General features: G+C 41.7%; 1 protein-coding gene and 1 long non-coding RNA gene across 9 annotated transcripts in view; one reads left to right on the top strand and one right to left on the bottom strand.

The window, feature by feature from the left end:
• LOC309515094 overlaps positions 1 to 8,001 on the bottom strand; it is a 54,356-nt gene extending 46,355 nt beyond the window's left edge. For 5 of the 6 annotated variants that reach the window (XR_014212256.1, XR_014212257.1, XR_014212258.1 and 2 more), the window contains exon 1: positions 5,357 to 8,001. This is a non-coding gene — a long non-coding RNA (uncharacterized lncRNA). The remainder of the gene's footprint in view (positions 1 to 5,356) is intronic. The other variant, XR_014212261.1, reaches the window with a different exon arrangement.
• Positions 2,010 to 13,549, top strand: part of DNAJB6 (DnaJ heat shock protein family (Hsp40) member B6) — a 62,012-nt gene continuing 50,472 nt past the window's right edge. Inside the window, exons 1-2 of one of the 3 annotated variants that reach the window (XM_082192601.1) lie at positions 2,010 to 2,223; positions 11,774 to 11,866. In XM_082192601.1, coding sequence (XP_082048727.1) covers positions 11,802 to 11,866 — 65 coding nt within the window. In that variant the 5' untranslated portion in view covers positions 2,010 to 2,223; positions 11,774 to 11,801. The remainder of the gene's footprint in view (positions 2,224 to 11,773; positions 11,867 to 13,549) is intronic. The other 2 variants (XM_082192599.1, XM_082192600.1) reach the window with 2 other exon arrangements.

Raw genomic sequence — 13,549 nt, 5'->3', positions numbered from 1 at the left:
TCTTCAGCTTGAAGGTTGTCATTTGCTAAGTAAAAAGCTGATGGGCATCTTACTCAACAACACAACCCAAACTATCACATGGTCATCTGTTTACTCCTAAGTGAGGGAATAGCAGATTATCTGTGACTATTAACCACCTCTCTACCCAATCTGTTGGCCACAGGGCCTGTGCCAGTCCCCTGCTGAAGCCCCGCACGCACCTTTGGCTTCCAGCCAGATCTTGCAAGAGATCCATGAGATCCCACTGCAACCCAGAAGCTGCGACTATAGCCACTACTCTGCCAATGGGTGGGAGAGACAGGCATGGAGGTGCCAGATAAGTAAGGAGAGGTGGTGGTGGTGGTGGTGGAGGTGGCAGTTTCCAGCAACATCTTGCAAGAGCCCCCGCAAGATCTCGTGAGCTCTCCCTGGAAGCCACTGCTGCTCCAGCAGTGCAGATGGGCACTGCCCCTTGGATTCCATCGCCCGAGGTGGCTGCTTCAGTCCGCCACACAGATGGGACGACTGGTCAGCCAGAAGCCTATGGATAGTAAGAGAGCGACAGCTGCTCCTTAAAAATGACCACCAGAAATATTGGGGCAGCAGGGAAGAAAGGTGTCCACTGGCCTCACCTTAAATCAGGACCACAATTCCCATCATCCGTGACCACTGGTCCTGTTAGCTAGGGATGATGGGAGTTGTAGTCCCAAAAACATCTGGAGGGCCAAGTTTGGGGATGCCTGCCCTAAATGCTATCTGGGCTTTGCCCAGACCAGGGTTTTTCAAAAGCTTTGGTCCCCAGATGATGTTGGACCACAACTCCCATCATCCCACCCCAGCTATCCGGACCAGTAGTCAGGGATGATGAGAGTTGTAGTCCAACAGCATCTGGGGGTCCCAAGGTTGAGAAAGTCTAGAGACGTTGCTCCCGCTCCCCACTCCTGTCCTCTTAATAGTGCAGCGCATCCTCACAGCCGCCAGGGAGCGCCCGCTCGCGCCCGAAATATCCCCCCTCCCACCTGCGGCAGTGGAACGGGGGGGGGGTGTGGAGACGCCAAAAAGCAGAAGGAGTTATTCTAGAAACTTCCGGAAAGTAATAAATCCCGGCGGAAGTGAGAGCTGAGACTTCCTCCTCTCGCGTTCTCTTCCTTCCCTTTCTCTCCAGGTTTACGGTCACAGAGAAAAGAAAATAGAGAGATGACCGAATCGCACAGATCGGGAATTTCCGGGTCCACGTTACGGTAAGTCAAGAGCTGCGTTAATAGAAATGAATGAGGGAATTCCAAGATTCGACCATAACTGTGACTGAGCCACAACGTATTCACCCGGAAAGACGGCAGCAAAGAGATTTATTTATTATTTATGATTATTATTTATTTAATTTTTTAAAAAGGTTGGGCAGAGTGGCTTAGGACAACCGTCCAGCGATACTTCGAACCTTTTGCAGGCAGGTATTCTAACTATCATCATTATTATTTAATATCATCATTTATTCCATGTGTATGATTAAGTTGAGATTCCTGGATTGCAAGAAGTTGAACTAGATGACCATCGGGGTACCATCCTAATCTACAATTCTATGATTCTATAATTATTTTGTTACCCCCGCCAGATGAGTACATCTGGAGGGGTATAAATTATTATTGTTGTTGTTGTTGTTGTTGTTACCTTCCTTTCGCCCTAAAGGCCCCAGGGCGGGTATACATACACACATACACCTCTCTCTCTGAAAATAATAAAATGTCATGAGCCGGGGCGGGGAGCTTTTTAAATGTGTAAAAGCACATTTTTACATTAAATATGAAATTAAATGAGAGATTAGAACACTGGTAAATCTCTGCTTGCCTTTATTTGGGGGTGGGGTACGCTGCTCCCCAATCAGACATTATATCAAAATTATTTCCGCCGGGCGGGCTGAGTTAGGATGAATGAATGGTGAGGAGGAAATCGAGAACCTTTCGAAACCTTGGATCTTCAGCTATAAGGTGTCACTCTTCCATTTCCTACATCTAGGGAAGCGCGCTGGTCTGGGGAGGGAGGAGGAAACAAAACACACAAAAAACCCCACCAACGGCTCTTCCGACGCTTTCAGCGTGTGACGCACTTCCTGTTTGCGGCCCTGAGAGGAGGAGAGGCATCGTCTCCACCGTCACGGCTGCCGCTGCTTTATCAGAAAGCGGGAAGGGACGAGACGGGAGCTGAGCGCTGCAGTCGCCGGCCTTGAAGGAGAAGGAGAGCTCGGAGGTGAGGGAAGCGCTGAGGGCGCGGGGAGCCGAGAGGGGAGGAAGGTGGCGGGTATGGGGGGGGGGAGGAAGGGGGTTGTTCTGAGGGTGGCGGCGGGGGGGTGTTGGTTGGTATCTCCACAGCGGCGTTGGCGCCAGGGGCGCGCGGCCTCCCCCCTCCCCTCATACCCTCCTCCGCCTCGCGCTCTCTCCTGATTGGCTGAGGCCCGCTGCAGGGGGTGGGGGAGGGAGAAGGATGGTTATCTCTCGGCTCGTGCTGGGCTTCGCCTTGGCTTCCGATTCCCCCCCCCACGAACCCCCCCCCGCAATACAGACTAGATTTTCTGGGCATTTGTGCCTCCTTCGCCCTCAAAGGTCGCAATGGCCTAGGCGCCTCTTGCTCCTTCCTTTGTCTGGTCTACCTCTTCTCCAGCCCCACCCCCACCGATCTGTTTCTAACCCCCCCCCTCCGTCCTGGGGTTGCCACCCCCGGGAAACTCCATGGGGTGTGTGGGGGAGTGGGTGCCCCCCCCGTAGCGCCTACCGTGAAACGAATCAAAACAAAGCGCAAAAAGGGGGGCGTCGTGGCGTGGGGGCGCCCCATAGGAACGCGTGGCGAGTCTTGTCTGGGTTTCGGAGCGATTTCAGTCGTTCGAGGGCTTCAAGCTTTAGTGGAGGCCCAACTTCTAAAAACGTTTATTTTTCCCGTCCGAAACAAACGCTTAAAAATTCAAAGTAGATCATATTTGTTGTACGTGCAAAGAGGGGGCGATAAGATTTTCATTGGCTACATGCAGCCTATTTCATCTGCGGTCCACGAAAGCTTATCGTGCGATAAGTGAAGGCACCGTAACGCTTTTAATTTTATTTTTCCGTTTGCATTTTTGCTGTGTAGTAGGCTAACATGGCTTGTTCTCTGGAATGGTATTGCTGTTAGCGATTTGTTTTCTGTGGCAATTGCCTCTTTTGTCTCTTATTAAAATTCTTCTTGGTTTTACACAATGCTTTGCAATTACAAAAAGCCTTCCTGGTTTTTTGTAGATTGTTTTTTAACGGCTCTGTGCAAATGTTATCACTATTTAAAAACAAACAAATAAATAAATAAATAGAATCCTTGGTTTGTTTCGAAATTGCTCAGTGAACAAACTGAGCTGAGGTCAGAAACTGCCATTTGAAAACTATTAGGAGGAATAGGCTAATGGTGCTTTGCATGTTTACTTGGATGCGACTCCTGTTGAATATGGTTGGCATTGCAGTCTAGAAGATGTAGAAAGAATAGTCTTTAACTGGCAGCTGTTAAATTGCTTTCGGGGGAGGGAAACTTTTGAAAGTTGGAATCTTAAGATTTAAAAGTTAAGTAGATGAATGCTTTGTATATCTGTTAAAGCATAACTAATAATACTTGCTTGACAAATTTTAGATAAAAGCATTTCGAAAATAAAATAAAAAGAGTAGCAGTGTAACTTTTAAAGGATAGTAAATCTCAAGCGAACAATCCCTTGGTTGGTTACTTGATTCAAATGAAACTTTGGAGGTTGTGTAGAGATGATATATACAAATATATGGCTACCTTGGATTTTGTAAAACTAGTGCTGGGTCCAGTATTTCATAATCTGGCCCGGCTTTTTGTCAGGAGTGGGTTAATAAAATACCCAAAGTTCACATATTAAATTGTTGATTTTGTTCAGCCTTGTGTAAGCTGCCCTAAGTAAGCCTTATTTGAAGAGCAGGAGATAATAAATTACTGAAATATGTGTTACTTGCTTCAAGTGAGTGACTTAATAGCAAGACTAGACTGGAGGCAATTTATGTGGTACCTCTGCTGATCTTTTGGGCATCTGGGATTTTCCGTGTTTCTCTAGAAATTTCCAGACTCATAATGAAGGAGATTAAGTAGCTAGGGGAAGGATAGTAAAGTAAAGTGATGATACATTCTAACACTACAATTTTATTTATTCTTTACAAAGCATAAATTTTATTATTCATTAAATACCTTTTGCTGTTATTCTGTGAACCACCCTGAGATCTACAGGTGAAGGGGCAGTATATAAATTTAATTAATGTTAATAACACATTAGATTATAAATGGAAATTCATTTTTTTTCTTCACTGTGTAATTATTCAATTAATCTTAAAGGTCCAAGTAGGAGGAAGACACACTATATTTGTCCTAGAGTTCATTTGTATTCCGCAGGAATATTATCTTCAAGCTAAATTTTAGAATTTAAAAATGATGGTTAAATGTATATACCATGGTTGAATTTCCATTGGCAGATTATGATGGCTGGACTTTAGTAATTGTTTTAGGATTAACTAAAAGCCAAATGCTACATTAGTTTGCATTATTTTCTGTATTTCTATTTTTCTTCTTCACTAAGCTAAAGCTTACTCACCTTTTAGTCTATATTTCTGAATAATTTGGTCCTGGGAGTGAACTTAAGAAGCTGTTTAGTTCAAAATCAGGCCATTGGTCCATAACCATCTGTTTCTATATCACTGTTCTCACAGTGGTTGTCCTATGCCTTTTCAAATATTGCTTCTTTGGTCCTTTTTAAATGTGGGTTAAACCACAGAGCCTAGGACTTGCCGATCAGATGGTCGGCGGTTTGAATCCCCGTGATGGGGTGAGCTCCCATTGCTTGGTCCCTGCTCCTGCCAACCTAGCAGTTCAAAAGCACGTCAAAGTGCAAGTAGATCAATAGGTACCGCTCCGGCGGGAAGGTCAATGGCGTTTCTGTGTGCTGCTCTGGTTCACCAGAAGCGGCTTAGTCATGCTGGCCACAGGCCACATGGCTGGCTCCCTCAGCCAGTAAAGCGAGATGAGCGCTGCAACCCCAGAGTCGGTCACGACTGGACCTAATAGTCAGGGGTCCCTTTATCTTTACCTTACTGAACCATTTATTTGCAAGGCATATGGTTAAGCAGACATCACTATACCTGCTAGTCAAACCAGACTGAACAAGAAGAGAGAAGTTGGCCTTGTTATAGGATCATTTGCATCCTTAAGGAAGTATTTAGGACAAGAATCATTCAGGAGATAATTAGAAGGTTAAAGCTCAAAGGTCAAGATTAGAAAAAAAGTTGGGTAGAGCATCAGCAGGACATAGGAGTATTCTTAGGGTTTTCAAAAATTCCAAGTAGAGTGCTAGTCTCACCTTTATGCAAGGATTTCAGCATCAGGCTTATCCGATGTAGTGTGCGAAAAGGCTGTTCAGGGAGAGCTTCCCTTGTGATGAGGAAAATTACACAGAAGGCTGCGATGAGACCGAGAGCAAGTAACCTGTTGCCCAGCAACTATTGTCTCAACACACAATCAGTAGAAAGGCTGTTAGCCAAAGAACTCTTTATATTTCAGTTTACCCAGTAAAGTTATATATTCATTCAGACAGAAACAGAGTTGTGGCCATCTTAACCGTACTCATTCCAGTACTGTAGCTGAGTTCAAAATACACTAGACTCTCAAAAACATTTATGACTCTGGTAAAGACCTGGATTAACGTAGTGTAAGCACAACCTTTTAAGTGGAGCTTTAATTGCTTTTCATATTGAGGCCTAGAATATTTTTGAAACCTGGAAATTGTGGAGCAGGATTATAACTTCTTATTTTTTATTGCAAACCCTCCAGTGCAAAAGAATCACTTTCACCACCCCTCTTTAGCAGAGTATTTGCCGTACAATTTGGATTGTTGGCAGTTTGCTAGTTTTTAAAATTAAGTTCATTCAAAGTAACTTATTATAAACTGGAATAGCTAGAAGACCACTTGATCAAAAACTCAATAGAGCCATTATATATTATGAATTTTAGAAACATCTATCCTGCTCCCCCCCCCAAAAAAAGCAGAACTATATCTTCATAAGAAGAAAAAACTTTTAAGTTGAATTCCAGATTAAGGCTTCTTCACCTTTCTGATGTCTACTTCATTACAATTTCTGCTCCCCCCCCCCTCGTCACATGCCACTTCATGTTTAACACCCTTTCTTCAAGGATGGCATCTTTATAAGTTAAGCAAGACATATTTAAGCAAAACATCAAAAATATATCTTGCATTATGCTCTACCAAATACTATATTAGTACACCTATAAGGAAGATGCAGGAGAGTTTTAGCTAGTTCTAGAAACATGCTTGGTACAGATGTCTTAATCAGGCATGGCTCTTAACATTCAGTCATTATGGTCCCCAGTTTATATTTATGTGCTGCTGTGAGGTGCAAGATTTTTATTTTATATTTACTTGTGAAACTTTTAGATTGTTGCAAACCATTTAGGCGTCTTGAAGTATGTAGTCATTAAAATATAACGTGCTTCACGTTGCTTGCAAAGTCATTGTGTTTGGGAATGATCTCTGTTCTGCAGATGCCTTAAAAGGTTAACTGAAGTTTCTGTTTCCAATATGTAATTCTGTAATATCAGAAGATTGTTTGGTGAAGAGTTTAGATGCAAGATGAATTCAGTTGACACATTTGCATTAATAAGTGACAAAATAATTTGTAAGGTTGTTTCATTTGATGCTCATTAAAAGGGCTTCCATGTTGTTTAGTTTGTGGAGACATGGTCTATTAATAGTTGAACAGTGTTGATAAAAATAGGATAGCCTTTAATGTCTTTTTTGTAGTACTGGATATTTTTGTTTTAGAAACTCTTAAACATAGAAATTAAACAGTCCAAACTGAAAATTTATTCAGCCTGACATCGTTCTTGCTCTCATTTCTGGTGTGATGATGGTAAGTCACCCAACAACTACAAGTTTCTATTCCAGGCATAGGCAAACTTGGGCCTCCATATGTTTTGGGACTACAACTCCCATCATCCCTAGCTAACAGGACCAATGGTCAGGGATGATGGGAGTTGTAGTCCCAAAACATCTGGAGGGCTGAGTTTGCCTATGCCAATTCTATTCACTACAAAATGCTGGTACAATGGTACCTCTACTTATGAACGCGCGCTGTTCGCACCCCAAAAAGTCCGTAAGTAGAGCGCCACTACTGTGCGTGCCTGAAGCCCGATAGAGCGCTTCTGCGCATGCACGCAGATCGCTTCTGTGTGTGCGGCGAACCCGGAAGTAAACATAACCTGAAAAGCCGCAACATGAAGCAAATGTAACATGAGGTATGACTGTATCTGCCATTTATAATCCACTGTGGGTGACTGATATCACCATATATCTGAATTGCCCTTGTTTGCCTTCAGAAAACAGTTTTGTTTATTTGCCAAAATCTTTCTAACTCATCCTGTATCGGTTGATCTCAGGACAGGATAGATCAGTTAAAACAATCCCTAAATACTGACATACCACCCAAGATTCACAGCTGGAAGTCAGAGAAGCAAACTGCAGCAGACCAGTGGTGATTCTCAAAACATTAAAACATTATAATTGTACTTTGCACAAAATGTTAAATGCTGAACACCAGCAGCCAGCATAAGCAGTCTGTATACCAATCCGCCCTCAACACAGCCAGTTTCTAACTTTGTGCTGAAGTATAGCTAGTGTTAGCATCAGCAAGGGGCTCCACAACAAGGGGGACCACAGAGGAAAAAGGCTGTCTTTTGCATTTCTGCCTAATAGGCCTGTGCAATATATCAATATACTGCTTAAAAAGGATATTTAGAGAAAATTGTGAAATCCGTTTTTAAAAAAAGGACCTGGGAGTTTATTGTGAATCAAGGATGGTATTGGAAAAGCTGGGGGAAACCTATGCTTTGTCCTGTGCAGCCCTTGCTAACTCCGCCCAAGCTCCTCCCTGCCTCCTGAATATCTAAAAGTGTGACACTGAATTGGCTTTTGTTGTTGTTTAGTAATGTAGTTAATTTTTAAGGGAGCATTGTTCCGTTTTTATCCAAATGAACTTAGAAATTGCTAGGTATTGAAGGAGATGCACAGTCTTCTATCACTTGCACAGTAGTGAAGAAGGGAAGAAAGAGCAGCATAATGTGCCTTGCTGTTTCTAATTTTATTGAAACATTTGTAAAAATGGGAGAAGACTGCTTTCTTCTCAGACCACTTTCTCACTGTTAAATGTTGTTTTGCTGGAAAGGCCCCTATTCTCAGTTGGGCCTTTCTTCATATCCAGTTATTTGCTCCATATGTAGCCTCAGTTCTGGATGATGAAGTTAATCTACAACAATCATGTGTTTTTATTGAGGTTCCTGAACTTTCTTTTCAAGACCCCTTGAATTATTCGAAGCACATAGCAGATGAAATAATTTACCTGGATTTCCAATAAGGCATGTGGCTAGTGCAGTATTGTCTCGCTTTGTTGGGCCATAAACTTCAACATGCCAACTTGCCATCAACTGTCATCTATCAGCAGTCATTCATTTGGCTGCTGTAGAGAGAGAGAGAGGAGGAGGAAACTAGGGTCCACTCCATTTGCTTGCCTGAGAGACTGGTTCTATTTGGTTCCTATCTCTGAATTGTTTATATTCAATCTATTTATAAAAACATTGTAACTTTTAAGAGCTGACACATGAGTTTGCTATTTTGCTTCTCCCCTCCATGCTGTTTTCCTTTTGTTCCAAGGTTTTTAGATTAGAGGCTGCAGGCAGGGACTGTATAGTTAATCTTACTATTTAAACCAATCTGAGAGTCTTTTTCAGCTGACTAGCATGGTAACAATGTCTTAAACAAATTCCTCCCTTTTCTCCCTCAAGACCATTGGCAAGTAGAGGGTTTAGAACAGTGTTTCCCAAGCCTGGGTCTCTAGTTGTTTCTGGACTACGATTCCCATCATCCCTGACCACTGGTCCTGATGGCTAGGGATGATGGGAGTTGTAGTCAAAAAAAAGCTGGAAACCCAAGTTTGGGAAATACTGCTTTAGAAGAAAGACAGTTTTACACTGCTATTACTAAAGCTGTACTCTTAAAAAAAAAGCATAAGAACTGTATTCTGCAGCTCTGCTGATGGAATGCAGCATTGTCAAGTTTCAGCTCCTTCTGTGCCTCTTCTATGTACTTTTTGGGAGCCCTTGGAATAGTATAGTAGAGGGGGAAATCAGTAAAAATAGGATTGTATCCCAAGCATTGCCAGCGGAGTTCTGCTGATGCAGCAGCAGTTCTGTTTCCTTTCCTCACCCTGCCCCCTCCCCTGGGGCATCCGTCCAATCTTCTCTGGAGGATTCCCCAACCCTTTGGAGCTGAGTTTGAAGGTGCACAGAAGACTGCAGAGAAGAGGATAAGAAAATCCCATACTGCTAGGCAAGTTTCTTGTGCTAGTGGAATGAGAACATTGGATGCTGCCCAGAACCTGCTTGTGAAAGCTTCCCCTTGATCATTGTCTCTTCTGTGAACAGAAGAACTCCTTTGGCTACAAACCAAAATCTTGTATATAGATGTGTGTTTCATGATGGGTGTCTTGGTAAAATTCCCTTGGATGTACCATCAGTTCTCCCCTGCCCCCAATGTGTAATGCTTTGTACTTTCATGAAATGGTTGTATACATGTCAGTGTAAAGCTACTGCATGATATTTAAGTTCTATCATGCAGCTGCCTTGACTATTGCATTCTTTGCATAAATCCTATGGCCACTGCTGCTGCATACCAGCGCCCTTCTTTCCGTTCCATTTCCCTTAGTTTAATTGGCCTCTGTGATTCTCTTGATTTATAATTACATCCCACTAGGTGACAACCTGAGACTAAAGTGTTAAGACTGAATGAATGGAGTTGTTGTCCGGCACCCTTTATCTTCACTCTTTCCAAATAGTGGTGGTGGATGGCTTTTCAAAATGCTGACAGATTTAAATTCTAATGAAGCAATTAGCATGAGTTTTCTTGATGGCACAGAATTGGCATGTTTACTCCTTCATAGAATTCTAGTTTTGCTTATCCATAAGCAGCCTCGAACAAATTTTGTGAAGTGCCATGAACTATTGATAGAATTGTTGGTTTTTAAAAAGTATGAAATGTCAAAGATACTACATTTTGGAATTCATGAAATTCAAAGTTACCAATTTGATAGCTTCCCCTTGCCGAAAATCTATATTGTTAACTTATAATTCATGAAAATTGTGACCAGTTGTTTGCCCTGCTGTGTAACAAGCTAGTCCCTGAATAAGTTGACATATATTTTTCTGGGTTTTGCTTCCTTGATGGATTTTTCTGAAGATGCATTTTCCAGTATTGCCTGCATTGATACTAGTTTATGTAACAAACACACATACTGGCTGGTACCAACTTTTATTAGTGTTGTATTATAACTGTGCTTAATCTTAAAATATAATTAGAGTGACTTTTGGAATTTGTTTAATGAATACCAGTAAAGCATGTAAGGTGGAGCAGCTTTACACATTGTTTAAATGTGTTTATACATATATTTATTCATTTTGTATTCACACGTCAAGTTTGCAAGTGTAAATATCTGCTTATTATTATTATTTTTGCTACAACTCTGATTAGCTTGTTCAGTAGCGATATGCTTTGCACGCAATGTGCTTTCAGTTTTCCTTTTGCATTATAGTTGGGCTTGTAAGATTATGACTTGCCAGAGCAAAACACATTAACCATTAGTCATATGAAGCCTATACTCTTAATCTAATGAGGGCTAGAAATTAATCATTAAGTATTTGTAGAGCCATAGTCAAAGGAAATCCTTGTTCTATTTACTGCATAATGGTGAGGATATAATTTTCAGCACATTTTGCTGACGCATACTGAAAGGATATCCCTTATCAGGCTGATAAATGCTGAAATGGATTTTCTTTTGCTTGCTGTTCATTCCTTTCCCCCCTGCATTGCCATTCTGTTCTTACTTGTAATTTGTAATCTTACATTTCTTATGGTTAGCTTTTCCGGTATATTCTGTACAGGTATTGGTTTAAAATGGAAATACTTTCCAAAAACCACTTGATACTTGATATTCAAAAACTTACTGGCTCCTTTCTAATCCAGGCTTCGACCTGAGTTTGGTATTGAAACAGGCTTGATTGCCCTGGTGGATAACGTATGCCAGGAACAAGTATGCAGTTCTTTTGGTCCTTTTGGACTTATCTACAGCATTTGATACCATTAACTGTGGTATGTTTCAGTTGTCTGCCATTGGTGGTGAGGCCCAGGGTATCCACTTCTCTATATCTCTTGAATCCATTCTCTCATTGCTTTCTTCCCCAGGTTAGGCCATCAACTTTTTGGCCCATCGAGTGCATTTTGAATTTTAGAAAGTGCTGTGGGTGCCACTCAGAAAATGGCTGCTTTGGGAGGCATGGCTTTGGCCCAGCCCACTTCTGTGCCTCCCCTGCAACATTACTTTCCATCAAGGGCATTAGGCACTTGGGTTAATAAAGTTTTTCCATGTGCCATTAGGAAATGGTGCAATGGAAAATTTTCTAATGGATATGGATGAAAGGGGCCCTTCTTTTTTTCTCCTAGAGCTCTCTGTGACAGAAGGGTGAAGGGTTCATTGAAAAAGGGTTTGGAAGAAACTCTGGTAGATACAGGAGAAATGAATGCATGCATGTCCAGTTCATCTATTTGTTAAACTGAAATCTATGATTAAAGCAGACTCGTTTCTATCATGCAGCTGTCTTTTCAACCAAAATTTCCAGTGTTAATATTTGTTAAAACCTTGTTTTCTCCCCCAAGGACTATTGTTATCAAAGCAATATAAAACATGGTGGATTATTATGAAGTTCTAGGAGTGCACAGACATGCCTCACAAGAAGACATTAAAAAAGCGTAAGTACCAATCTTTAAAACTGTAGGTAAGCTGCAAATATGTTTTGAATTTCTTTGAATGTAATATCTCCTCCACATTTTGAGTGGGTAACATGGTTTCATACATCAAGTTATTGTGTTCATTGCTTGTGATCACTGGAATTGTTTACTGTATCAGATGATGTTCTGTACCAGACAACTGTCTTGAGAATCGTTAAGTCATGAGAATAATTCTTGAATGTGCTCTTCCAGCAATTTTTGGGCTATATCCAAGCCTAGTTTGCTCTCGGACTCAATGCATCCCCCCCCCCCCTTACATCCTGAATTCAGAAGATTTTGCTTTTAGCTAACACATTTCTCATTTTGTCTAGACTGGGAATTTGGGGGTAACATCGGCTATGGTTATTTTAAACAAGCCAACTTCATAAAGGATGATTTGAAGTTGACTTACTTTGATACTAACATTATTTAATCACAATTCCTAGGTGAGAAGCTTTTGCTTTGTCCTCCCTCAACTTAAAGGGAAGGAACAGGTGTATGTGAACTGGGGAAGAGGCTAGGCTCCTTCATATACAGTGGCCTTATCTGTATGCCTCGCAAGACGGAAAACTCGCTAGATGAAAGAGTTTTCCGTTTTGGAGGTGCTTCGCAAAATGAATCTCCGATGGACTTGCTTCACGACAATGTCTTGCGAGTTCCTGCTGGTTTTTTTCCCTTTCCCCCCCTTTTTCTAAGTCGATAAGCTGCTTATCAGCTGATCTGATCAGCAGATAAGCCGCTAATAGTGCTAATCCGCTAATCCGTCAATGGGCTTGCTTAGCAAGACGAAAAAACCGCTAGATGAAGAGAATCACAGAACGGATTCTTTTCGTCTTGCGAGGCACCACTGTAGCATTAAATCATGATTTTGCTTTCAATCCAATACAGCCTTTCAATTCAATACAGGCTCCTGAACGCCTTGGGAGTTGGAACGTTCTGGCTCTATCAAACGATCGAAAACTGGAAATGAGTGTTCCAGTTTTCGAACTTTTTTGGGAAGCCGAACGTATTGTTCACTATTGTTTCCAGTGTGCCTCCGCAATGGGGAACCAATCAGAAGCCGCACCTTGGTTTCTGAACTTTTCGGAAGTCGAACGGACTTCTGGAACTGATTCCATTTGGCTTCCGAGGTACATCTGTACAGCCTTTATACTATGTAGGACACTGTTCCTATTTGCTTGTTCTTATGACTGTCCTACGTATGTTGTTGCAGTGTTTCCGAGTTAAAACAGGTCTGCATTTCCTAGAAGCAACCTGCCTATTTTAGCAAAGAATGACTGTCCAAATTTTCAAAAACATCTCTTAATGAGATACTTTGATCAGTTTGGTTTACTATTAGGGGTAAAACTATAAATAGCATTCACTTCCTTATTCCTTCAGATGAACTTTTTCTAAGAGCTTTGGAGGATCTTGAGAATGCTTCTGGCTGCTTCTTTTTTCTCTATTTAGTATTACGAGTCGTTTGTTAAGATAACTGAATTGACAACTATTGATAGTATTTGCCAGAATCATGTACTATACTTTGGAGGGCAGGAGCCTATCATTGTTTGTCAATTTGAATATCATAGCAATCTATGGTTAGTGACAATTGGGAAATGGAGAGGGTTATTAAAAGGTTATTAAAAGTATCTTAGCTCTTGCAAACCTTAAAGCTTATCAACTTAC

This window comes from Podarcis vaucheri (assembly GCF_965113315.1).
Source record: "Podarcis vaucheri genome assembly, chromosome: 12".
Taxonomy (NCBI): Eukaryota; Metazoa; Chordata; class Lepidosauria; order Squamata; family Lacertidae; genus Podarcis; species Podarcis vaucheri.
Note: the sequence above shows the minus strand (reverse complement) of the source record. Positions and strands in the feature narration are given on the sequence as shown.